We start from the raw sequence: 27,344 nt of genomic DNA, 5'->3' as shown, positions 1-27,344 counted from the left end.
ATCCAAGTGAGGGAAGTGGGATGAAAAAAAAGGATAGCTACACATGATCCCACCACCCCAAAAAATCTGTGCTAAAAAATAGAGAGAAAAAAAGAAGGCAGAAAAAGGAAGCTAGACAATACTGACAGGAGACAGCATTCACGTGGGATGGTGGAAATCCATGCAATTCATATATAAGAAGAGTTCTGAATGGATAAACTTTAAAAAAAAAATCCTTAAAGCAGTGGTTATCTTATATGTTTTTGACACACTGGGTGTGAAAAGCATGTTAAAAACATCTAAAAACAACCCTGCAATTTAGAGAAATCTGATGGGGTTTCAAGTTTTCAAATCAATGAAGTTCAATTCAGCATAGTTCAGAAAGGTTCCCCAGTTTCCAGTCATCCCCTCACATAAATGCAAAACTTTGCTTTTGTTAGACTTTCCAGTTTTTATGTTTCATGCTGTATGTATAGACCATATGCGATCAACAGATCTATAATTTAATCTTTAGATGGATCTTATACAAGCTGGAGTTGCTGCGAATTAGTATTTGCTGATCATGTTGTCAGTTATGTGAATTTCTACTGCATACTATGTTTGTTCATTTCCAAGTGTTTTCTAAAAATACTTATGTTAGCAGATGCTCTCCTGCTATGTGCCATAGTGTGTTTTAAAATGAGTAAATTCTAATATTATATGATAATTATTCCTGAAATATAATGATCTCATGAAACTTTAGTAATTAAGATCAAAGCTCATAATCAAGAATGCAGCCATATGATTATTTACATTTTCTTAAAACACTTCATAGCATAAGAAAAACCATTACATATAAAACCAGAGAGGACTTTTTACAACTGAAATATCTGGAGAAACAAATGTAATTAGTCTTACCTTTGGGCTGCTGTTTTTACTACTGTTGTCTGTGCATGTGCATGGTGAAAACGTCTGCCATGTACCACAGTTACAGGACCAGACATATTCTGAGCATTTTCACTGCAAACATACAAAAAATGTTTAAGAAAAGACTCTGGTGTATTTGTACAGTCAGCTAAAAACTGTGGTGTCCTACTTTTATAAGAACAGCCATACAAAACCAAAAATCAAAGTATTTCTGAACCACTAATACAACTTGTAAGGATTCTTTTACAGGCATAAAACCATTCAGCCCTATCATAAAACAGACAAATAGGAATATATATTATTTTTTTTTCTCCTGGAAGAAAAGGTAAAGATTTTTTAAAATTTTATCAGCTTCCAGAACACTAGGAACCAGCTCTACTTTACTCAACCCTGTACTGCAATAAGACGCTGCCATTTGTAATGTATTGTAACCATTTATAATTAATTTTATACTTCCACTTCTCATATTATTAAGGCATAATATTAACTTCTTTAATACAACTTAAGGGGCATAACACGTGAGCAGATTGAAATGTACATTCAGCAAATTCCCTCGTTACTCATAAGAGAAAATAAATGCCGCAAATTTATGGATGTAAAATGGCTTGTAACTGAAACAAAACAACACATCTCAAAATGAAAAAAGCAAGATCCTCAGGTACTTGAATATCCCAGCAGGACTCCATTCACCGATGTATTTTAGCATTTTTTTGGTTTCTTCATTTGTTGCCTTTTGACTTTTATCTCATTATTATGTAAAACCATCCCTGAAACAACATCTCAGCCTTGGCCATATTGATCATCATAACTGGTCTACTCTGGCCTCCAATCGGGAGGCCTGGAGACACACCATCTATAACGCTGCTGATGCCTTTGAGAAAGCACGCAGGATCACCCTTGAGGAGAAAAGACAACGCAGAAAGAATTGTGTCTTGCAGAATATACCACCTAAGGAGTCTTTCTGCTGTGCCTTTTGCAACCGGACATGCCTGTCTCATATTGGCCTGTTTAGCCACCAACGCACTTGCAACCAACGTGGGTAGAGCCCTTCCCAAATCTTCATTCGCGAAGCCCAGCCATGAGTGAGTGAGTGAGTGATGTAAAACCAGTAATTCTGGAGAGAAGATTTCTTACCATTACTCTCTCTAGTACAAGCTGACATTAAGATACAGCAGATCAATAATACAGTACTCCTTCAAAGATCATTAGACCCTAACAATTATCCTGAATGCTGCTGTGACAGGACACACATTACTATGCTTGAAATGTTCAGAAAACACACAACTTTAACAGAGTGCATGTTGATGATGCAAACTGTTTCAAATTATAGAAATAGAGTGCTTAAATTTTGCTTTTAAAATTCCTTGGAATTTTTAGTTGCACTAAATAAAATTATGTGAAAAGGCATTCTGATTAATAATATTTCTCAGAAATACTATCCTGCTGTTTGTCCCGTTACGAGCAATGAAAAAAACCCTGAAGTACCAAAATTCTCAAAAAAGTTGACAATCAATTCCTAATCCTTCCTTTACATTACTGCAAAAGATGAACGTGAGCAAACTGTTAGTTTGCTTATTACATTCCAGTTTAGCATTACAAACCCTTTTGGGAGCCTTATATGGAATATCTTAAATCAAGATTAGAAGCTCTCAGAGCATTTCTGACTGATCCTAAGATAACTATTATGATCTGACTGATCATAACATAACTATGAACATAACAGAATAAGACTTATCAAAACCAAATGGTAAAACTCTCTTTTCTAGAATAGGAAGTTTAGAAACATTAAAAATGATCTAACAGTTCAATTTCCTGAAAATTAACCTAATAGCAGCCTATTCAAACACCAACCTCTTGAAAATAAACACATTCATCCCAGATGCTTCCAAGGCAAGACTATGCAACTCCAGCTGGTCAGTCATCAGCCAGACCAATTTACAGTCAACTCTCTGTTTAATGTTGCCACTTGGGAAATAAAAAGCTGACAGCTACTTGCCCTAAATACTTTAGAGTGTCTCAAATCCTCTTTGGTTTTCAGTTTAATGTCTTCGAAAAAGAAAACAGAAGCAGAGTGCAGAAATGTCTTCTCAAAGGCTTAAGGCCTAAGGAGTTTAAACAAGCAAGCAAGCAAGCCTTTAAACACCTATCTCATGTTTTATCTTTGTATTTGTTGGATATGAGCTTTGCTAAACTATCATGGTTATGAAACTCTGTCTTGTGCCCCCACAGTAGAAAAAATGTTAAGGCAGCACTTCTGCTTTCTGCCTCACACTCAGGTAGTGAAAAACTCCAGTAGGTGCTGGAATAGAGTATCACAAAATGCTCGGGAATCAGGTTTGAGTCAAAGCTAACTGTTCTAGATGGTAGACCTAAATGGTTCATCCAGCATCAGACATTTCCAACTCAGACAGCTGTAAAACGCAATCTGCTCTAATCTTGTTCTCTGAAGAGAACATACCCCGCGCAGAGAGAAATACCAGAAAATTCAATCATTAAGTCTTAGCAAGTTGCAAAATGGGCACATCAGAACTGAAACCTGAGTTTGCAAGTTTCAGCACAGTTTCATTAAGATATGACATTAAAACCAGGATGATATAATGGTCAGAAAGTTCCTGGAAAGAACAAATGTTCTAGAAGTCTCAAAGAACTTACAATATATTAACAATATATGTCTCATCAACATTATCTCAGAAACCACACAATGACTTGAAGAACTCTGATGTTACTATCAGATTCTATCAGCTGATCCTATGGACTTCTTAACACCCCAAATTCAAGAGGCAAGCACAAAAGAATCCTTCATTGGGCAAAGAGATGAATCTAGAAGTAATGGAAGCACAACCAAAAACACCGGACACAACTACAGAGTACATTAATTCTGCTGTTCATCAAATAACTTTTTTAATAAAACATTACCCCCAAAAAAGTAAAAGGGACTTAATTTGAGAAATTTTGACAGAAGTTATTGAAAACTAGCAAAGATAAAGGTAATTTAAAGTAAGACCTCATGATTAAAAAAATACAAACAAAACTGTTATGGTTAGAGTTTGATACTGGATTTGCTTAATCAGGTAACAGACCATAACTTCTTGGTTGGTTGAAGTTTTTGTAGATGTAAGTGGATATATACACCAAAAACTTCTTCTCACTGTCCTTGCATATCCCTTCTTCCTATCACTCGCCCTTTGAATTTTTAGGGATTATTATACTACAATACTACTCATTTAAGTAAAGCCCCACTGATCTAAAGTTTTTAGTGCCTATTCTGGAAATAAGGTGGAAAAAAAGACTTCACCATTGTGATAAAAATCACCATGAACAGATCAAGAACATCAAGTATCTGATCTTCTTGCATTTAATTTAGCAGCTTAGCTGCATGATCAACTTCCAGAATCTTCTCTAGTTGAAGAGTTCAAATACTGATGGAGTAACTATTAATCACCTTTCATTCTGCATGTCAAAGTGAACACACCACTGGTCATCACTGCAGGGACCAGACCATAAACCTTTATTGATGCATGTGTTATGAAAGATACAACACTATCACAAATAAGTTATTAATTCAAGATAATCACTTTAGAGCATAATCACATTTCCAAGTAGACTCAGAGACCAAAATCTGAGAAACTGTCACAGTGGCTTCTACACATCCATTATTCACAACTAAAATTCTTCATCAATGACAGTTTATTAAGAGGAAGAGAATACTTATATTTTTCATTTAAATTCAGTATGCAGCTCAGTACTAGACAGAGGGTGGATGCCTGTTTACATTCCACAGATTTTACTTTTTTAGTTGAATTTTATAAATCATACTAGGTCTTGGGTTTATAATGTATTACTTGTCAACAGAAGGCAGTCCCAGTCCAGGTAACAGAATGTCTGATCTAAATGCTTACACCATCTAAAAAACCCTCAGTAACTACTTATTTTAAAAACAATTCCGTTCTGGAACTTAATCAAAACAATGGACACAGTGAAATATGACTGCTTTAACAGAAAATGAAGAAAAATTACATAGTAATGTTGGATTTCACTAAAAATCCCACAGCCAGACAGAGGAAAATTCTAGTTACTTGTTTAAAATGGTTAGGTGTGCTCAAAACAACGACCAAATATAATGTGCATGCACAGTCTTCACTAAACCAGATCAAAGGAGACTCGACAGATTTCTAAAAGTTACTTTTATCTTCATGTCTATGTTCAAGAACAGAATCCTAAAGAATGGAAATGACCAGGGTGATTCTGTAAGAACTGGTAAATTTGAAGAGGATTAAGACAGAAATCTGGATATAATCTTATAAATGTGTTGTGTATGCAAAAAAAATATCAAAAGACTGAAACACAAAACATTATTTGTACAGCATAAATCAAGGACAATGAAGTAGTGTGCTAATTTGTGTAAATGTAAAAAGAATTTAATAGAGGGACAGAAGGAAGTACCCATGTTCAGAGATGGCAAGAGCTGACAAAGAAGTGCTTGAATGTGCTGAAAAATAACAGACCTTTGTGCAAGGCTCTTTTAGCCTATAACAAAAAACTTGCCATTATTAAATAAATTTTATTTTTAAAACAACTTTTTAAAGTTCCAAATAACATCCCATTAGTCAAGACATCAGGTTCAAAGATCAAAACAGCAGGAGAGGATGCACATCACATAGGACTTCAAGGATTTATTTTCTCGAGTGACTTTGTGATAAGAATGGTCCCACTAACCAACAATGCTCTTGGGGATCAGCATGAAAGAACAAAGACAAGAACATCCCTCATGCAGCCACACAGAGGTTCTATATTTGATGACTGCTCCAATTATAGCTAGCTATCTATCTCATGAACTTTTCCTTCCTGCAAAGGTCACCAAACTGATTGCACTTCAGTAACACGAAACGCTCCCTCAGAAAGTTTGGTGAATATGTCATTTTTTCTTATATGCTAAGTAAAGAAATAAGTCTCTTACAAGCAAGGGACAGTAGTAACAAGCAAGTACAACACTGTTCCTGTCAGCACTAAATGCAAGTGACAAGCTCAAGCTATCATACAGGAGTATGGCATTTGCTGAATCCTTTAAAGATATAGTCTCTGACTCCTAAATTAAATTCTATCTTGCAGCAAGGAAAACAGAAAATGCATCCTGAGTTAACCTTGGCAATTCATGGTCATGGAAAGAAGAGATTCTTGATGGGGATGTTACCAATATTCTTTTATCTGCTAGCACTGTATAGAAGAAAAAATAGCACATGCAGGTAATGTTTGTAAGGTACTGACAAATATGCCAGTGAATGCTCTAATTCCATTTCCGTAGTCTTCTGGTACTTTACTAATGTGCTGTCAAACATTTTGGAAAAGACCTTAACAATCTAGTTTTCTATCTTTACTGAGAAACACAGCACAGTGTAGCTTCTCAAAATGCACAGCAGATAATGGAAATATACCGGAAATTCTGTTTATTTAGTATTGATTTGTATCAATGATCAAGTAGGCAAGCCAACATAAAACTATATGCATTACCTAAGTTTCTTGCTATTTCCCATCATGTTGAGGCCGATTGCATTCCCCTTAAAAAGTCTGAAGCTTCCAGCTTTGCCACGCCTTGCAAATGCTTTTATGGAATCACTGCTAGTGCCAATAGTTCCAGGCCGACAACGAAATGACTGTAACAACACAATGCACATACATTAAAATAATTGCATAAAATTAAAAGGACAAAATTATTTACAAGTTACTAGTATAAATAGTACTTTGGCCTCCTTTTCAAACTGCTTTTGTATTGAATTTCACGTAAAATACACTGCCTAAACCCTTACCCACTAGGATTCCTTATTAAACAAAATATAATATATAATTTATATATAATAAAATAGTAATAATTGTCTAAATTTAACGTTAGTTATTCATGCTTATATTTTCAGACTACAATACAAATCAAGATGGGAACAAAAACATTAAGGGTAGGCGGATAGACAGCTTGAGCATATGGTCCTAAACCATCACATAAATGTCCATTTTTAATGCTCCACAGATGACTATGCAATATTGTTTAAGAACCTAGCATGTTTTAAAGATACATTTTCACCATGAGATAAAGAGATTACTTACCTTTCTTTCTTCATTGGGACTGAAAGGCTCATCACTCTCATCTAAACTGAGCAGATTTGCCTCGCTAGACAGGTGTGGGAGAGAAAAGCACATATGTTGTAATCCAACAGAGCACAAGCAAAACACTTTAAACACACAAAGCGTTTTTTATTTCTCTTCCCTCTTTAAATTTAAATGCATCATACATATACTGTATTTACAGGCATGAAACCACAGGAACATGAAATAAGTAACACAGTGATCAGATGCATTATGTGAACCTGAACTCAGAGTGCATATCAAATTATTTCACAAAAAGCAAAACTAAAGGGATTAATTCAATTACTGACATCACAAAAGAGTTTACACCCTATTCTTACATTGAGTCAAATATTTCATTAACCTGTAAAACATAATTTGTTCATGCATATCAATGTTCAAAACTGCAAACTTCATAGTGTTTTAGGAGAAGAACTTAATATAAATAAATTTTATCCCATAGCGATTACTATCAAAATATCTCTTCCTAAAAATAACATATTCAGTTTGGTTCTACTGCTCATTAAAATGTGTTTCTTTAGTACTTTCGATGTCTGTAATCCCCAAATATTAAAATGAGGAAGAAGATTAAAAAGAAAAAGAATGTATTCTTTTCATTAATAGGCAATTACCCTCAAATAATCTTAAGTATTTAAATTAGAACCCCATCACACATTTTATACAGACAGTAGGTAGACTAGGCTAACATATTCTTGCTTTCCGGAGAAGCACCTGCAGATAATCCTTTCTCATCGAGCCTGATAAGGTTACTTCTCTCTGGGCCACAAGAAAACAACATAACTTTTAGCCAACTTGTAATTGCATGCTTTGGAGAGTTTTAATCAAGATCATTCAGGCAGAAATTACTTAAGAATACAAGCAGTTATGCCAGGAGTTCCAAGGGAACAACTACACAAGAGAAACAAGTATGGAGGTGAAGGTGGAAACATTTCTCAGCTGCAGATATGACATGCTGACTGCAATACATACAGTGACTTTAGCTCTTTATATATATTAGGTAATGGCTCAGATGAATAAGATTTCCTTTCATGTTACAATTTATTTTTCCACCTTACACAATACAGATATCCCTACAGCAAATAAAATAAAAGAAAAAAGTTCTTGACTGATAGGGTGAGATCTGCAGACTTCAAAACTTCAGGAAAGAGAAACTCTGAAACTTCTGGAGACTCTGAAACTGTGCACACTGTTGCCCTTGATATGGCAAGAATGATGTAAACATCAACACACAGACAGTGAGTGGCACACTGCTGTATTTTCCTTTCATTTACAGACCACCACAATTCTAGGTGCTCAATGGAAAATGAACAGTGTAGTGGATCATCAGTAATTCCAAACAAAGACAAAAGAGTATGGTTGTACTTCTGTACAGACTACACATGGATATTAAAATTTTAAAATACTGCAACATTTTTTAAACTCTGTTTCAGGAGAGATTATTCTTTCAAAGGAGGCTCACTGAGCCTTCTCAACCCTTCATCAGAAAACAACGAGTTTAACAATTTCAGAAGTTTTCCAGATCCTAAAGAATAAACAAAAACCTGCAGATATGAACAGCAACCTACGGTATCTGCAGCTCTGGCATTTGCCTACTGTACTGACCTAGCCAGATCATTTCACCTCTAGAAACATTTTCATTCTTCAGCTTCAGTTCATACAAAAATCAAGACGATTTTCAAAATTCCTTTCTCCTGTGGCTATACTTTTAGGATTTCAACATGCCACAATACTGCAACCACTTTAACAAAGGGCATTTGAGGGGGATGCTGAGAGAGAAGGCAACACACTGCAAATCACAGAATCATAGAATCAGTTGGGTTGGAAGGGACCTCAGAGATCATCAAGTCAAACCCTTGATCCACTACCACTGCGGTTACTAGACCATGGCACTCAGTGCCACATCCAGTCTCTTTTTAAAAATCTCCAGGGACGGAGAATCCACTACTTCCCTGGGCAGCCCATTCCAATGTCTGACCACCCCCTCTGTGAAGAAATTCTTTCTAATATCTAACCTAAACCTCCCCTGGCACAACCTGAGACCATGCCCTCTTGTCTTGCTGATAAGTTGCCTGGGAGAAGAGACCAACCCCCACCTGGCTACAACCTCCAGGGAGTTGTAGAGAGTGATGAGGTCTCCCCTGAGCCTCCTCTTCTCCAGGCTGAACAGCCCCAGTTCCCTCAGCCTCTCCTCATAGGACCTGTGCTTGAATCCCTTCACCAGCCTTGTTGCCCTCCTCTGGACCTGCTTCAGCACCTCAATATCCTTCCTGAACTGAGGGGCCCAGAACTGGACACAGTACTCGAGGTGTGGCCTCACCAGCGCTGAGCACAGAGGAAATGAACAAAACACTGAAACAATGCTTAAATCAAAGTGAACAAGAGTATCTCTTATGATGCAACATGACTAGAAAAATATCAGGGAATTGAAAATTTTAAACAGTATCTTTAGATCTCAAGGAATGCGAAGTATATGCAAGCCCTAGGCTTGCTTGCAAGGGACAGAGCTTTGAGCCCTGTGGACATGGCTAAGATGCTGTTCTATACCGCCCACATCATCGCTGGGGGACATGGCTTCCAGGGGGGAAGGAAAAACAAACCAGAAGTTCACCATTTTGTTCAGTTTTCTTCCTTAAGGAAGCTGCTGGGACCCAGCAGTGCAGACTCTGTCCCTCTCCTGCCACTGCCCGTCCCTTCTATCCCCTGGGAAGAACGCGACTCCAAGCGGCCAAAACAGCTGAGCCCATGTGGTGCTGTGACCTTAAAACACCCATCCATGACAGCCCACTGCGGCACCAGTGCAAGAAGCAGCCGTGGGGAACGGAGTGGTGTAGGCAAGCCTGAACCCAGCTGAAAGGAGCCCAGCTGTGCCGTGGGCATCCAGCCGAGTGGAGCCAGGAGGAGCCGAGCACGGCTGAGCTGGGCTGGTCAGGGTGCCACAGACGATCTGGGTTTTGGGGGTTTCTCCATCATTGTTTTTCATTGTCTTGGGCTCAAGGACAGGGAAAGTCGACTGCAGAGCGCGCCTGCCACAGTGTCTTTGTCTCGGGAATAACCCCATGTCACTGCTGAGCTGCAGGAACATTCAAAATCTTCTTTGTCTTGGTGGCCATGCAGAAGCAAGTCAATGTGGTGAATACCTTTTGTGTGTAAAGCACTTTCTCTCCCATATACTTCTGATATTAATATCGTTGCTGTTACTGTGTGTTTCTTACTCCATTGCTGTTTGTTTGTTACCTCAACCCATAGTCTGCCTTTGTCCCTCTCTCACTGGAGGTGGGCAGGAGGAAAGGAGAGTGCCTTATTTGGAGTTTAATTCCCAGCTGGTGTTAAACCACCACAATGCATCAGTACCAGAAAGGCTGTTTTTTCAGAGAGCAGAATAGACAGCAACTGAGTAATGCCTATTTGCTCATGTATCACATGCTTGCAGTTGCCTGCTTCAAAGATGCAATTTATACAGCCCTGAAAAAACCCACTATACTACATCCCCACATACCAGTCAGCAACGTTTTTAATGCTGCTGAAATTAAACCTCAGTGGTTGTACTGGGAGTATGCTATGCCTCCACATTTTGTCACTTTTAACCTGTGCATTCCCTGGTTATTTTCATATTGGAACAATAATTTCTAATTTTTCAATACTTTCATTAAAATTTTATAACAAATGAATGTTAAGTTTTTACTAAAATCAAGGGAAAAAAACAGAAGTAATTTACCTAAATAGAGTTCTTTCCAAAAGGGAATGCATAATTACACATTCAAATTTAGGCACTGAACAAGAAAAACAAAAATTTCTGTTTACTCATGTCTAATCACTTGCCATTTGTTCAATGTTGCAAATGCAACAGTTAGATAGCTCAGTTTACTAGACCATGTTTTCACTACTACCTTCAAGCACCCAAACTTTAATGTGGCAGGAAGAATGTGACGAGGAATCATGGGAGTTGTAGTCTTCCGGGTTCTCACGCATGCTCAATCAACACTTGATTGTCATTGGTTGGGAGATCATGTAACATATTTAAGCGCTGTATTTAAACCTAAGTGTTTTGGAATAAACATCAATTCTGCTCTGGCACTCGTTCGTGTCTGAGTGGGGTTCGTGCCTTACTTTAAACCTCTGTTGACCACTGAGGTTACACTCCAATAAGGTGCAAGCATATTTCTATCAACTACCAACCGATCCAGCTGTGTTTCAAACCTAATTGGAATTTCTTTCTGAAAACTATTACATATAAAACCAGGACGTTGCCAGATTTCCCCTCACAGTGCACTGTGTACATTCTTTATTTTAAGTTATGTGGTGGTAGGCAGCACATTAAAAAAAAGCTCCAGTATCAGGGGCACAAGAGAAGTAGTGGTATTATTCAACTCATTCACAGTGCCATTCCATTAAAAATAAGCATAATTAAGGGTTAATTTTACCTTAATTAAAACTACTAAAAATTAAGAACTGAGCCTCTGAACAAAAGTTTTCATCACTTCAAAGGCTATAGTACCTTACTAACAAGCTCACAAAAGAAGCATAAGACACCTATATAAATACGGGAGGGTTTTTTGCGAAAGTATTACATATTTTAAAAGTACTGGAAAAAAGCCAAACAGAAATAAATAAAATAGTACATTGTTTTTCCATTCAGCAGTTTATCACCCGAAATAAAAGGGAAAAAAAATTAAAACTTTTTAAAGAAAATGGTAGTTAAGAAAGGATACCACAGTGCAAATAACCCAGAACCATTTATTTGTATTCATTGTTTTTGATAAGGCTGCTCTTGAACAAATCTCAGTGGAAGGCAGAAGTCTAGACTATTAAGAAAACAGTATGACAGCCAAGAGCAAACTGGGCCCATCCATTTACAAAACCACTGTGGAGCATACTGAGGTACATTTCAAAAACATTTATCCAGATATGAAAAAGGAAGTAACTGTAAATTATTCAAGACACTTCAAGAATAATCATATGTAACACTAGAAAGCATCTTGTAACATGTTAATTTCACACATCAATTTATTTAATATATTAGTTTGGCCACATTTGCACAAGTCTGCCAGCCTTCCACGTGTTCTGCTACATGAGATATGCATCATTCCCACCATTTATTCTGTGATGGACTACACAGGTTTCAGTGTGTTCAACTGACTCATTGGTCTTTTTTCCTGTCGTTCTATGTAAAGGTTCCTCTCCTGTGGGATCTCCAAGTACAAAGCAAGAAAAGTCTCACATCATTTGGTATTATCTTGATTGCTGTCTTCAGTAGAGCAAATCTTTTAGAACATCAAAAATATTACTTTTACTCTTTCAAGTGGACTGAATATTATCTGCAGGCATTGACTTTGGGATAAGACACTTGTCAGTTATCATTCTGAATTTCCATAACGCTAGTTCCATGCCAAATATCAACTGTAGCATCATTTTAAACTTACAAAGTGTTGAGTGATCAATAATTTTTCCAAATTTCCTTCAGTGTGCAAATATTATTTAGTCTTTTTGTGTTCATTACTTGATACCTTACTATTAAATGGTTTAAATGACACCTTCTTTTAAAAAAATCTACCTATTCTAAAAATTGCTTTGATAGGAGGTCACATACTCTAAGTTCAATTCACTGAAGAAAGATAATCCAAGTAGACATCCAGTATTAACCAACAACATTAGCACAGGTCTCATGGGGTAATATAAGAATACAGCCAATCCTTTAAGTGCTAGAATGTTATTCTTAGGCTAGTTCAAAACAAACTTGTTGTGTGTCTGCCATTAAGAGGGCAAAAAGCTGTGATAAGGTCAGGCACTATAATACCAGTGCCTCAACAACCACCATGAGATGCATCCAGCTGCTCGCTTCAGACTTGCAGCTCTCTCCACAAAGACACGCAGCAAGATTCAAACATTGTAGTAAATACGAGTACACCATAGCAAATAAGAATGACATATTTAAGTAATTGTCAGAATACCTACTTACTGCACAATATACTCAAAATATTGTGGGGATACAAAGCTTTACGCTGGAACAATTATATGAAATGTTCTAAGGCTAAAGGGAATTTAGAAGAAAAAGGACAGTTTACTGTTGTTTGTTTTCTAAATATTCCCTTCTGTCAGTGTTTTCTTATATAAAATAAAAATGCATCAAAAAAGCAAAATACATAAATTATTTCAAAATGCTCATAGCCCACTATGCCTTTAAGACAAATAAACCCAGGTATTACCAAAAGTAAATACGTGGGCAGCTGAAAATGTGTAGCTGTTTGGAGGGAGTGAGAAGCTGCCTCAAATGGTATCAGAGGATGGGTAAGTAAAAAAGGCACTATCTCCAGTTTAAATCAATTTTCAACTACTCTTTTATCTCTGTTTCCAGATAAGATTCTGCATAATTCAAAGATATAAAAGCAAATTACTGATCTAAGTAGGTAATAAAAATTCAATTCTGGCTACAGGAAAACTGTTTATTGTACAGAATATTTGAAAGGAATGAAAAATCACCCAGACATACAATCTTAAAATCAAATACAATTATATGAAACATATGTTCCATAATAATTTTTCTCTTTTTTTCAGCATCATTACTCTATACCTATCTCATTCTGTGTTCATAAGTCAACATCAGCTGGAGATGGACAGAAAACAGCAGTAAATTATGAGAAGAAAAAAAGCTGTGAGGCTTACAAATGTGAGTTAGTTTTATTTCTGAAGGCAAAGACTAACTCTATGGTATGTACTGCCCTTATACTTAAAACATATTACTGTGCACCGGAAATGGATGTAAAGTTGCTAAGGAAAAAAGCTAGTTTAGTTTTATAAAACTAAAATGCCCTTAATTTGTGAACCTTTCAAAAAAATGGTTTTAACTTCTGATACAGCTCTTTGACAAGAGCTCTGAATGCCTTCCTCACACTTCAATGAATTCCTGAACTAATTTTTTAATGACTAAAAACTTCACATTTCTTAATGTTTTAATAAGATTACAACATAGCCTGCTGCTGCAGCCTATGTGGTTGTGCGTCTACTTTACCATCTCCCTTCCAACACACAGAATTTGGCAGAATATGACAAGATACAAATTCATATATGAATAAACTTTTGTACTTAATCACAGGATTCAGTGTTTTCTTACTAGAGAACCAAAGCATACTTTTTAAACTTGCTGGTCCTAATCTCCAAATATCTAAGAGTAACAAATAATCTGATGCGCATTCTTCATGCATGACACTTGTTTTTTAACAATTCACTAGTCATTTTGGAAATAAATACAATAATATTGAGAAAACATATTAGTAACAAAAGAAGTCATAAGGACAAAGTATGCATTCAAACTACATAGATGGGATTTAAGTTTTAGACAAAATCCAAATATACTAAGTAAAGGAATAAATTATAACGGAACAAAACCAGCCTTTACTCAGTGAAATAAGCACAAGAGAAAAAAAATCTACAGCTTTTAAGCTCAGTTTAACCTGATGGAGGCACAAAGCTACTGAAGTACTTTAATCGTAACTGTGAAGTACTGAGTAACATCATCACTAAAGGAAAAGCTGAAACTGCTTACACACCCTACCTACTGATTTCCTTATTTTGTGTGTTGACATATTTCTTATCTGTGTTCCTTAGACTTACACAGAAGCTCCAAAGACAACTGCAACACTTGTGCCCTATGTTATAAGCCCCATGTTCACAATTAATTTACGTTATAATGCACTTCTATATGGCAAGACTTATTTGAAACAATTTTTCTTAATTACTGGCATTTTAAGATATTATATATTGTTTCTTATGCATAAATTACAAAAAATAAGTATTTAATTATAAACAGACATTTATACTTTCAATAGCCTAAATAAAAGCATCCTTACTCTTTCTCTGCATCTCCTTCACTTTCTTCCGTATGATCAAAGCTCCAATTACTTTTAAAACCTCCATCTCTCTTGGACTGTGATCTATCCAAAGCTGAAATGAGAACAAGTTAAGATAAGTCTTGATTTCAAGTTGAGTTATTAATAACACAGACTAGAAAAGTAAACCAGATGTATGTATATTCCCCAAGTATTTATTTTATTGATGTCAATGTTCAACTATCATCTGATGACTAAGTTCATCAATGCAGTGGCGATTCGTTTACTTAAATAAATGAGTACCTGTCAACATCTTATTAATGCACTAAGTTAGCAAGCTGTTAAAAATTATGACCTGAGGTAGTGTAACAACTGTTTTCAACTTATTTCGACTGTTTTATTGAAACCCATAAATTTAAGGGTAGCTTCGCTGATATGAACTATATGTCACATACAGAAAGGGTTCTAAAATTTATTACTTCATTGTTTAATACCCAAACATATATATTAATTTTTCCATAAAAAAGCAACAGTTCTGAATAGTCCCAAGCACCATTTCAGCATAATATACTTTTTTTTTAATTCAACATCTGACACTGACCTGAATTAACATTCGATGCTAACTGAATTTCAGTGTTATCATCAACTAAGTAAAAACCTGAACTTTCTGAAAACAATCATACTACATAAAATTTCAGATTACTACGGAGATTTTCATATAATACAATGGCATGGGGTATTTTTAAGTGAGATGGTCCAAAGCATGGAGATAGCACTTAATACAGCAGGACATTGTTCCCTCTGGACCCTAACTACTGCAACTAAGAGCAATCTCACACAAATTCTGTATGACAAACTATGCAGCTGCTTTGATTTCGGTACAATTTAAATGTGTCTTTTCTTACTACATTTTTCTTTACATTGTTGGGAATGCACTTAGAATTAATAAATGCAACTTTGATAGAAAAGAACAAGAAAATCACAACCAACAACAGATGTCTATGGCAAAGTGTAAACACTGCCCACAGAAACATTTATAACATTTTCAACCTCTGCTTCATCTACTTGCATCTACTGCATGCTTCCTGAGCCATGGGTCATATTTTTGTTTTTAACAGCTATTCCTACCTTCTTCTTCTCCCTGCTTGCTTTTTTAATCAAACCTTCTTTAAAGAATCAACAGCATCTTGCAGCAGAGAATACCTCCGCTTAATTATATGATTAAGTATCTCCTTCAGTTTGTTCTGATTCAAACTGGTACCTTTTGCTCTTACTTAGTACTCTACTCCTTCACTCCATATACTTAGGAAGACAGTAATAAGCAATCCTTCCCTATTCCCTCATGATCGCATAGATCCCTGTTGTGTCCTTTCATGGTCATCCTTTTCCCAGGCAGAAAAAGAAAAAGTGAGTCAGCTTAATTTTTCCTCAGATGAAAGCTGTTTCATGCCTTTGAATAACTCTCTGATGCTTCTTTCAGAACCTCTTCTAGTCTACTGTACCCCTTTTGAGATGAGGATACACACACTACAAGGAAAACTCAAGATCCCATGGATTTCTACAGAAGCAACATGATATTTCTGTTTTGTTCTTTATTCCTTTCCTAGTTGTTTTTTATTTCCTTTCCTTTTTGTTCTTTATTCCTTTCCTAGATCTGTTTTCATTGCTAAGGAGAATTGCATTGATCTTTATGTACAGGATAATTCCATCTTTCACTCATGATTGGTTAAGAACCACTTCAGAGCCAATCACTGCCTACAAAAATCCTCTTTCCTACTTCTCATTCACTTAGATTACTTGACATTTACCTACACTAAATTTCACGTATTATTTCAACCCACATAACTCAAAAACTGAGCATCTACAATTTGCTTTAAATAGCCAGCCATTATACTAACCCAAGTAAAGTTTAAACATCTAAAAACTTTGCCACCTTACTATCATAACATTTTCCTTACATCTGTGCACCAATGTTAACATAGATCCTCACATAATTCAATTCAATTTCTTCTATTAACAAAATGAAACTTTTTTGCCCACTCTTTCCATCTGTTACCAAATTTTTTTTATAAAACTTTCCATTTTATTCAGAGACTACTTAGCTTCTCCCAAAGCCTTTCGTAAAGGACTTTACAGACATAACAATGAAATCAAATCTGGTCTTTATTATAATTTCTATGAATTTGGGTTGCATGGTCACAAAGCTCACTGATGTAAAGTTCCTCAAACACTTCCAATGCCTTTTAAAAAAGCTGATATCACACTAGCTACCTTCCTTACCACAAAGATGATGCTAACCACAAGTAACACGCTACACCCATTAGCTCCTTTGTTTCCACGTTCCTCTTACAACACTTGGATGAATGCCATTTGATCCTGCTGCCTTATTTACAGCTTGCTTCATGTACTGTAATTTCTTCCACTGATGTTTCGTTTTGAGTCATATATTCTATCACATTCCTTACTAAGAAAGATGGTGGCACGAAGAGGTCTGTAGAGTGTTGTCAAAGCAAGTGCGAGCGATTCCATTCTTCAGCTATGACCTTATCTAAGCCACCTTTCACAAGGGCGTTGTCTACTGACCCTCCAGATACTCCTGAAACTTTCCTGCTGAGTTTGAAGAAATACTTAACAATAGTTTTTATGCTTGTTGGGAGTTACTAATCAATTTTTCTTCACCTCATTGTAATTATAGGTTAAATCCACCAGCTTTGTTATTATTCCCTAATTTCATTATTCAGATGAAAGATCAGATTTAAGAAGTATGATGTTTTATTTCAGATATTATACTCTACCCTGCTGTTTAGCCAGGCCAACATTTGAGGGGCCTTTTGAAATGTATTTAAATAAACAGGATGCATACTGTAAGCCTCCAAGATGCTATCTTTAAATAACTCCCAAGCTGCCTGCAAACATTTTACACTCCAGTTGCATCTATTCATTCCTTTTCAAAAAGTTTCTTACTATTTTCTGTATTTTCTGTAGTCTTTTTTTTTTTAATTAAGCATTTCTGGATTGGACAGTTTGTCCACCTCTACTGATCAATGCAGCTGTCCATGCAAGAACAGTCTTAATATCTCTGTTCTGTTCACTCAGATCTGGATCACTTTTCACACTCTCTAGCATTCTTGGTCCTAACAAAAATGTAAATCTAGAAGTATACCATCATGTTAGCCAGAGTGTTCACCTGAGTCACTTTATCTGAATGGTCACTTGGTATCTGATTCTACACAGGAATTTATTATTTTTTCTTTTAACAGGGATAACAAGTAACCTGTTACATAGGCTAAGTTGCTGATTATTTTATAGTAAGATTTAAATTTGGAACCTCCATGTTGCAATTTTCACTATGTACACTATCAAGCCCATTTTAATCAGCAAAATGCCTTCATACCCAGTGTAAAAGACGATTTCATCTCTTTTTTTGTTGTTTTCACATTGACCAGTTTGGTGAACAAAATGGCAGACTCTGTCTTTAACTCCTGGCAGGGCTGTCTTCACTGTCCCAAGAGGACATTTTTAGACTACCTGCCAGCCCCCCTGGAGAGTTTACATCAGAGAAAAGCTACATTTTCCCACCTCGGCAGAGCCAGCCTGCCCAGATACCAACGGGCTAACCAACTGGCAGCATGGAGGAGTCTGCCCGGAGGCGAGCCGGCCAATGAGCGTCGACTGTGGGGTATTAAGACCGTACCCAGCATCGCCAAGAGTGTTTTTTGTTGGTGGTCTTTTGTTTTGGGGGTCCAAGACAGCCAGAGTTCAGTTTTGTTTGGGCCCAGGACACGCCATGTTCAAGATCCAGTCCACCAGGTTCCAGTCTGCTCCAGTCTTGGCCCCACTCCTCGCTCCACCTCGCCTGCCTCCGTTCCACCTCTCCCGCTCGCCTCCAGCTTGGTCGGGTTCAACTCAGGGTCCAGTGTTGGCTGCTGACCCCCACGCCTGCTTTCATCCTCTCGCCTGCCTGCCACCGTCCCGCCTACCCATCCACCCTGCTCACCACCTGCCTCTGTTTGACTGTCCTCCTGCTGACTGCTTGAGGTCGTATGCACCCGGTTTCTTCCCTCACTGGTGGTGGCAATCCTTTTGTAGTTTAATTTTGTAGCTTTTCACTTTCCTTATTTTTCCCCCTTCTCCTCCCTCCTTCCCTCGTTTTTACCATTTACTTATTGATAAAAATAAAGTTCATTTTCTGTTTGAAACCTTAACATTTGGATTTAGTGCCTTAATCTCGTCTTCATAGTATCCATTTAAATAACCTTGTTGCAGTTGCTACCCAGACTATAACACGGAGAAGCTGAAAACATTGAGAACAGCAGAGCTGACCCTAAGGCCAACAGAAGCCAATTGCAGTACCTCTGCCCAAGAAAGGCAGCATGCTGGAGCAGATTCCACTATAATTTTTCCTCCCCCACAAGCTCCCTTTGGTGCAGTTACACCAAGGGAGATAGCAATTCCAAGCCCAAGAAACTAACTGTAATTTAAATAGACAACTTACACAGGTGTAGCTGACATAGGTCACTGCTTTTTTGAACACCTGTTATCAGTTACATCAGTTACATCAGTTACAACAGGTTGCCCAGAGAAGTTCCGGATGCTCCACTCCTGGAAGTGTTCAAGACCAGGCTGGATGGAGTCCTGAGCAACTTGACCTAGTGAACGGTATCCCTGTCCATGGCAGGGGGGTTGGAATTAGATGACCTTTAAGGTCTCTTTCAACCCAAACCATTCTATGATTCTGTAAAGTCAACTCACCAAAGTCAGATGCATTTACTATCCACACAAAGACCAATTTTTTTAGTAAAATTACTTTTCTGTATGTATCACTGGATTGCCAGAATTACTCCTTACCACTCCCAGAATATAACAGTAGAGACTTTAAGGTTTCTATTACACACAATAGCTTTTATAAGTCTTTCATCTGCTGAGATCTCATCTATTTCTGCATGTCCAAGAACCATCCTGAACATGAAACCTAAATCAAACAAAGGTTTAATTCAGGACCCAGGTGCTTTTCCAGGAAGATCTCCAGTTTATGTTCTTTTCCCCCACTTACACTGGTAAAGAAATAATACAAGCCTCATCTTACAAATGCTGAGACCATCACAACTGCAACCAACTTATCAGATACTGCAGTGTTCACACAGAAAATGTAAATTAATTTAAATGTACTCAGAATCATTGCCTTCATCCCGACTCATATTTAAGTAAATTAAAAAGAATGCTTCTAAGCTTTCTAATCTGTGGCTCATTTAGAGTCATCAGATATATTGTTAAGAGGATAGAAGCACTCATAAAAGCCTGACACAGAAATATTTTTGGTTTACTTTCCCCATTGCTTCATTATTCTTCCAGACAGGCTTCTATGCAAAATAGCTTTTTATCTTTCAGCTTTGATACCATCAACTCTAGTACATCAACTCTGTAACCACAGTGAGGTTGCATTTTCACATTCTGAAGCAGCACTACATGAACAGTTTTACACATCCCTCTCACTTCCTAAGAGCTGGGGCTTCTTGCTCCTATCCTGCACCCTGTGATATGTGAGCACTGACAACAAATCTGGTGAAGGAAACTAATTCACGCAAAAACCCCTTGAGCAGCAGAGGAAAGGAAAAGTTTTTTTCAACCATATCAGTTCCCTCCTCTGTTCAACCACACTAGCACAGCATAGCTGTGACAGCACAGCAGAGATAAGATCCATCCAGAAATGGGATTGTTTTAAGTACTAAGAAATTTGTAATACAAAGAAATTTGCATGGAATTGTAGCCTAACCTAGATTTACAGGTACAGATTTAGAGACCTAGTGCTTAAAAGATGCTTTAACTTTCTGCTTCCTAAATTAGCTGCAGAGGCAAAACATGTTAAAAGCACCTCTAATAACAGGCAGTAATCATAACCTCATAGCAAGTGAAATATTACATGAAGCAGAGAGTTCAGTAGTAAAGTTCTGTGATACCAGTGTAATGGATACTAAGTATGGACATTCTTTCGCACATGAAGGAATTTAATTTCTCAGATGGCAAACAAAAACCCCCACGCCCTTTTAAGAATGTGATGTCAAGAGAAAACCAATGATAAATACAGAGCATCCACTCCTGGACAAAAAGTTCACAAAGCAAAAGCATTTATGAAAGATCTGTACTTCAAAGATGGAAATCATTTGCATATTCTGATAAATGGGGTTTTTTTCAGGACATGCACACTGGGCTGCTCACAGTGCAGAATATCATACTGAATGACCGGACTGAAGAACACAGAACCGTGTTAGTTTGATCACTTGCCGAACTGCGTTTAACATTTTTAAAGTATTAACAAGGAGTAACAGAGGAGGATAAAAGGATAGAACTTTATGTTAAACATGTTTTTTGTGATGCCTTTCAAAGTTTTTCTGGTAAGGTAGTGATGATAACTACATGATGGATTAGCATTTCTTGACCTTTCGTACTGATTATCCCAGCAGAGATATACAGGTACCACCCAAGGATGCTGCCCTTACGACAGCATCAGAAAACAATACAGAAGTACTTCAAGAGGTCTTCTTTACTTAAACCAGTAGCAAAAGGAACGCTACAGAGAATGGGGACACTTTCTTCTCGAGGAGACAGGAACCTAGTGACAAAGGACATGAAAAAAACTGAAGAACTTGATCCTTTTCTTTCTTCCGTCACCTCAGATTTCACTGCTAAGTCCTTCTGACCTCACAATTCCCCAACTCTACCAGCAGAATCTGTGAGAATGCAACATCACCCATTGTCGAGGAAGGTATGATTAAGGACCACTTAAGCCAGTTGTACATGTAAAAGTCTACAGGATCAGACAGAATATATCTGATGATGCTGAGGGAGCTTGCCAATGTCACTGTTAGGACCCTCTACATTATCTTTAAAAGGTCATGGCACCAGAGAGGTTCCCAAAGACTGGAAAAACATCACTGCCCTTCAAGATGGGTAACAAGGATGATCTGGTGAACTAGATTTACCATGTAGGTGCTCAAGAGTGGACCAGGTTCACCTGGGAAGCAATGGAGACTGGACAAATCCCTAAGCAACCTGCTCTAACTGGGCTTGGTTTGGACACGATGTTCCAATCCATGTGATTCCCATCAGCAGGCAAATAAAATCAGTGACTGTTCGTAGGTACAAAGCATCACCTAAGGCAACTGCACCACCATTACAAACACATCCAAAATTAAGCAGCTTGGTCACTCTTCTTTTTTTCCCTCTCTGAGTAAGTCTGACACCCACTCAAACTTTCTACATAAGTAAAATAATTCAAATAACATCAAAAGCAGGTTCACCCAGTAAATGGGAAAAAAAAAGAAACAAACAAAAAAGTAATTTTTTTCATCTCTATTCATATTATTATGAATATAAATAATTCTTTACTTACATAAGATCATTATTGCTAGACTGGAGATATACTAAAATTCAGAAATGAAGAACGAAGTTTCATTGCTTTTTTAGGAAAGATAAATATAAGAGCAGTATCTTCCTATTTTATAGATAAAACTAAAGGATAAAAGGTTAGTATAGGCTAGGAACAATTTCCGAACTGTCAATTTACTCACAAAATGTGAAAAAGTACATAAAGCTAACAAGCCAATTCAAGGAAGATGACACTTGAACAAGAATTCCAGAACACAATCTCTGTGGCAAATCAGTATGTGATGTTAATCACATAGGATCTCAAATTCTGAATACTGGAAGAGTTTTAGAAGATAAGCAAAACACAGCAGGAAATTTACAGTATATTATGCATCTGATTTGCACATTCCTTTATGCACCATGGGATCCATCTTCATATAAAACCTAAGCTTGTGCAACCAAGAATACAGCAGCACTAAACAAACAGCAATCCATTTTTAAAAAGTGCTAAAAGGCAGTTACATACAGAACAAGATTAATAACCTAGCCTAACTATCTTGAAATTAGGCAACTGACACTTTGAAAAGTGTCACATTTGCTGCAATAATTGGAACATCAGGTTGAAATAAAGCATGTATCTACATACCAAAAGGAATTAGGAAAAAATATCAAGAATTTGTACTATTTAGCACTTCTGGATTTATCCTGTAAACTTTCAAAGATTATGTCAGACAGACATTATCCCCTGTATAAAAACATACAGAAATTAAAATCCACAAAGGTTCTATGATCTCTACAAGAACTTAACATGCAAATGCAGGAATGGTTTGTGTTGGAAGGGACCTCAAAGATCATCTTGTTCCAACCCTGCTCCCATGGGCAGGGACACCTTCCACAAGACCAGGTTGCTCAGAGCTCCATTCAGACTGGCCTTGAACACTTCCATGAGAAGTGTTTCCTCCAAAACAAGTAACTTTAAAATGTAATTAGAGCTGAAAAAAGCAAGACACCTCTTTGATGTTATCAATTGTTCAAAAATCACATGAAATGGACAGCAAAAAAAGCATACATAAAGAAAACTCTCAGCAACTTTAATTAAAAAAAAAGCTCAAAAATGTGGTCACATGAAAAAGGCACATTTCAGAAAAATTTGAGTGGGGAACAGACGATGAAAGAGTTAGTTAAACTCTAAGTGGTTAGAAAACAATTTGCATTTGCCTTTCTGTAAAGGCTGAATACCCAGGGTTTCTTCCTATTCTTATGACACTGAAAAGCTTTCACTTATATGAGAGAGCAGTCAGCTGAACTGGATCTCTGACTGTAGAGTACCGGACTAGATCCACCAACACTTCCCCCCCACCTCGAGGATTAGTTTTCAGCCAACTAGCCATGGAGCCGGTGGAGCGCCGCTGTTGACTCAAGCACAGCTGCGAGCACACTGTCTCTGGGAGGGGCAGCAGCACCGTAACTCTGAGCAGCACACAGCAGTAGGCCTGAGTGTGTCCTAAATCCCTGGCACAATTCCTTGCACAGCCATACAGCATGGTCCCACACACGGGGCCTGCTAAGAGCTAGAAAGTCACCCTGCAAATTCACCTACAGTTAAAAATCAAGTACATTACGTCTGTTAAAAAAAAAAGCAAACAAACCAGTGAAATGCAACACAAATATAGGCAAGAGCCTCCTGCTCGCACCATACACTAGACATTTCCACTTCCTTTGCAATTAGAGATCATTACATCACGCAGTGAAGCATGATGTATGTAATGCAACTCCAGTACTGCACCAAAAGCACTGAAATCTTTCTGATGGAAGTACCAAACTTCTCCAAAACTAATAATGAGTTTAAGGAACAGTGACAACTGCTAACTAAGCCACAGTATGCTAAAATTCACTAAGCAGCCTATATTTTTTAAAAAGCTAAAAAATAACTTTAACATCCCTTGAAAAACCAACATTTTCTCAGTAATTCCTTGTAAAAGCAGTGAAGATGAAGAAGTGCTATGAATCAACTAATTTTTAATAAATAATAGATGCCAGCCTGCTAATTGTACCTAGTTATAAAACCACTTTTCAAGAAATAGCACTCAAAACACAGCTGAAGCAAAACATCCACCTTCTTAAGAGATGATCCTGCAACCAGAAATAAGTTTCAGCCACTTCCATCCAAACATGAAGCACCTGCTTACCTTGATCTATCGGTTCTTTCTATGTCAGGGCACAGTCTTTCTTCCACCTAATGAGCAGAGACTTTTCTAACAGTCTTTGCTAGATGACAACCTCTTTATCAATGACAGATAATTTTTTGCGGTATTCATCAGGTAAAGCAGGTAAAGATTCAGGTACAACATCCTTGCCTTACAGCAGAACTATTAAATCTCAATTAAAGGTTTACTGCCCCACTGTGCCAGCTATATGCAATCATAATAACCTAGACCAGAGCAGTGCTGAAGTTCACTTTTAAAAGTTTAGTCCCAATTGTAAAGGATTCTTAAATTGTTTCTTAAGCAGTAAGCCTTGGTAGAAATAAAGTTACAATGGACTCTAGTAATAATGTTTCTGGAGGAAGTGAGCCTCAGAAATTACAAGGGCAATTGTAAATATGAAACTTAACATCTACTGCATAGTTCAAATTCTCATCTAATGGGCTCTTGAACAATCTTTCTGTTAGACTGGCGTATTAAATTCTGTCATCAGCAGGATATTCATATTTTGCTAAATGAGCCACAAAAATTGGACATGCCGAACAAATACAACATTATATCCTAAGACATTAATAAAAATACATCAGTAGAATGAATTTTAGTACAAATGAAACAATTGTATGGCACTGGATAAAAACATGCTCATGAAAATAACAAATATTTTGCAGCTGTTTCTTACAGACATAAATTTCTAAGATTACATATTATTAATCATGTATTATAGTATTACGTTTTACCACACCAGCAGAATATTATTAGTATTTATCATTCCTAAAACATTGCTGTGGCAAGTCTTACAATAAAAACAACCAACCAACCAAAATCTCACAAACAAAAACACATAGAGATTTTGCTCCAGCTCCAGCTTATATGGTTTGAAAACAAACAAACAAAAACCCAGGAAAGCTTCATGCAGTTTCTGAATCATCACTTTTCTTTATTTATAATCACTCAAGATTCAAAGAAAGATATCGAAAAGTCTTTCACCTCAAATTATTCTTTTATAGAAATTCTAGGGACACATTCAGAAATATTTCCTTGACTCATGCAACCCTCACAGCACTTGTCCGTTAACAAATACATTTTAAACACCTGTTGACCAACCTGGGAAGAATAACCACAGTCGGGTAATTTATTCCCTCCAGTCTCCAGCCTTCACCATAAACTTGTTCTTCACAGAAGTTAACCTGTTATTTAAAATAATTGCACTTCCCTGAACAGAATAAAGCTGCTGTTAAACTTTGGAATAGATACTTTTTGTATAAGTTGTGTATCACACCTTCACCAGACTCAACAGATCACCCGGCAGAGATGAAAGGGGGAATGTCCTACTCTTCTCACACAGTCTGTATGCTCTCCCAGTCCAAGGCATTGTCCTGTCTCTACGGTTTACCCTTCAGTGAGAAAATTCAACAAAGGTTTGGCAAAGTGCCAGTCTGGCAAGACAGTACACAGCAAGTTCAATTTCTTTGGCAATCAAGTGGTAAGTCTCAAGGGTGGGGGAGAGCACAGGCAGCTCTGCTTCCAAAACGGAGCTGCACCCACTGTGGAACTGACATTCATAAGCAAATGACTTGGCCAGAAGAAGACACCAATTTTTACCTCATCACAGCTTAAGGTCAGCTTCACCTGAAAATATTAGGCATACTAGGCTGCAGAATACAGTAAGAGGAAGCTAAGAACACATGCTGTTTAAAAATTAAATGTGTAAGATAAACTGCCAACAGATTTAATTCTACTAAGTGAATAAGAATAGTAATATTTTTACTAATGCTTTAATTTTCTTCATTTTAAATAAGTAAGCAAGTACAGAGTATAAAACAGATTTTAACCTATATAGGAATGCCTCTACCTTAAAAAAATCCTCCAAATTGGAAACAAATAGGTGCTAAAACATGCCAAAAGAAAAAAAAAATTATCAGTGTGCTCCCCTCACTCTCAATGCAAGCACCTTTTAGAACAACCAAGTAAGAAGAACAATTACATTTGCTCTTCTTCCCCAAAAAAACCAGAATTTGTTCCTGGTATGTCAACAGTCTCCCTCACCACAACAGCTCCACTTTTATTTATCGTGTTTTCTCAGTCTCCTGCAGTATCTTAAGCTATCCTGCACACTCCTCCACTCCTTTCTCTGCATCACACACAGATGAAGGCAATACAGTGCCCTGATTCCTGAGCGCTCCAGCTGCCCTGACCCCTGACTGCCCAGCCAGTGTATGGTACTACCACTGGTTAGCAGCAAACTGAACCTTGCTGAGGCAACACTGGAACCTTCTATTCAGGGGCACTAATTTTGACTTCTGTGTCATGGAAGCTGCCAAGTTTCATGAAATTTCTACCTTTACTCCTCTGTAAACAAAAGGGTTTAAGTTCTGGGAAAATAAAAGTTACACTACTGTATTTGTTACTCATAACAAAGCACTAGCCAGGGACCAGATTTTTTACTATGACAGTGGTGAGACACTGAACAGGTTGCCCAGGGAGGCTGTGGATGCCCCAACCCTGAAAGTGTTCAAAGCCAGGATGGATGGGGCTTTGAGCAGCCTGGTCTAGTGAAAAGTGTCTCTGCCTATGGCAGGGGGATCGGAACCAGGTGATCCTATCAGTGGGAAGGGAGGAGGCAAAATTACGAGAGGTGACTCAAAAAAATCCCATATTCTTATAAATCAGCATTTAAAAGTGACAAGTTTAGTGATTAGTCTCACATTATAGGACCTGTTACAACACAAAACTCCTCAGTTGTCTCAATTAAGAGAAGACAAAGCTAAAACTCTATAGAAGCGATGAAGTTTGATGTTGCACCAAAATTCATGCAGAGTCTTCCAAAAACAATAGTACAACAGCCAAAGTTACTGTTGAAACCATCAAAATAAATAATCCACTTTGCTTTTTTCTGGTACATAAAACAAGAAGCAAAACACTAAAATATCTA

General features: G+C 37.3%; 1 protein-coding gene across 5 annotated transcripts in view; it reads right to left on the bottom strand.

Moving 5' to 3' along the window:
• The window catches only part of SENP6 (SUMO1/sentrin specific peptidase 6), a 74,165-nt gene that overhangs the window by 41,080 nt on the left and 5,741 nt on the right, over nucleotides 1–27,344 (bottom strand). For 4 of the 5 annotated variants that reach the window (XM_017825817.1, XM_017825793.1, XM_017825809.1 and 1 more), the window contains exons 2-5: nucleotides 14,865–14,958; nucleotides 6,982–7,045; nucleotides 6,394–6,536; nucleotides 877–978 (exon numbers count right to left, since the gene is read on the bottom strand). In XM_017825817.1, coding sequence (XP_017681306.1) covers nucleotides 877–978; nucleotides 6,394–6,419 — 128 coding nt within the window. In that variant the 5' untranslated portion in view covers nucleotides 6,420–6,536; nucleotides 6,982–7,045; nucleotides 14,865–14,958. Of the gene's footprint in view, nucleotides 1–876; nucleotides 979–6,393; nucleotides 6,537–6,981; nucleotides 7,046–14,864; nucleotides 14,959–19,338; nucleotides 19,365–27,344 lie in introns of those variants that run through there. The other variant, XM_017825824.1, reaches the window with a different exon arrangement.

The sequence above is a fragment of the Lepidothrix coronata genome, unplaced genomic scaffold (assembly GCF_001604755.1).
Source record: "Lepidothrix coronata isolate B3197 unplaced genomic scaffold, Lepidothrix_coronata-1.0 Scaffold4, whole genome shotgun sequence".
NCBI classification, from domain to species: domain Eukaryota; kingdom Metazoa; phylum Chordata; class Aves; order Passeriformes; family Pipridae; genus Lepidothrix; species Lepidothrix coronata.
The sequence above is the reverse complement of the archived record's forward strand: the minus strand, read 5'-3'. Positions and strand labels throughout refer to the sequence as shown.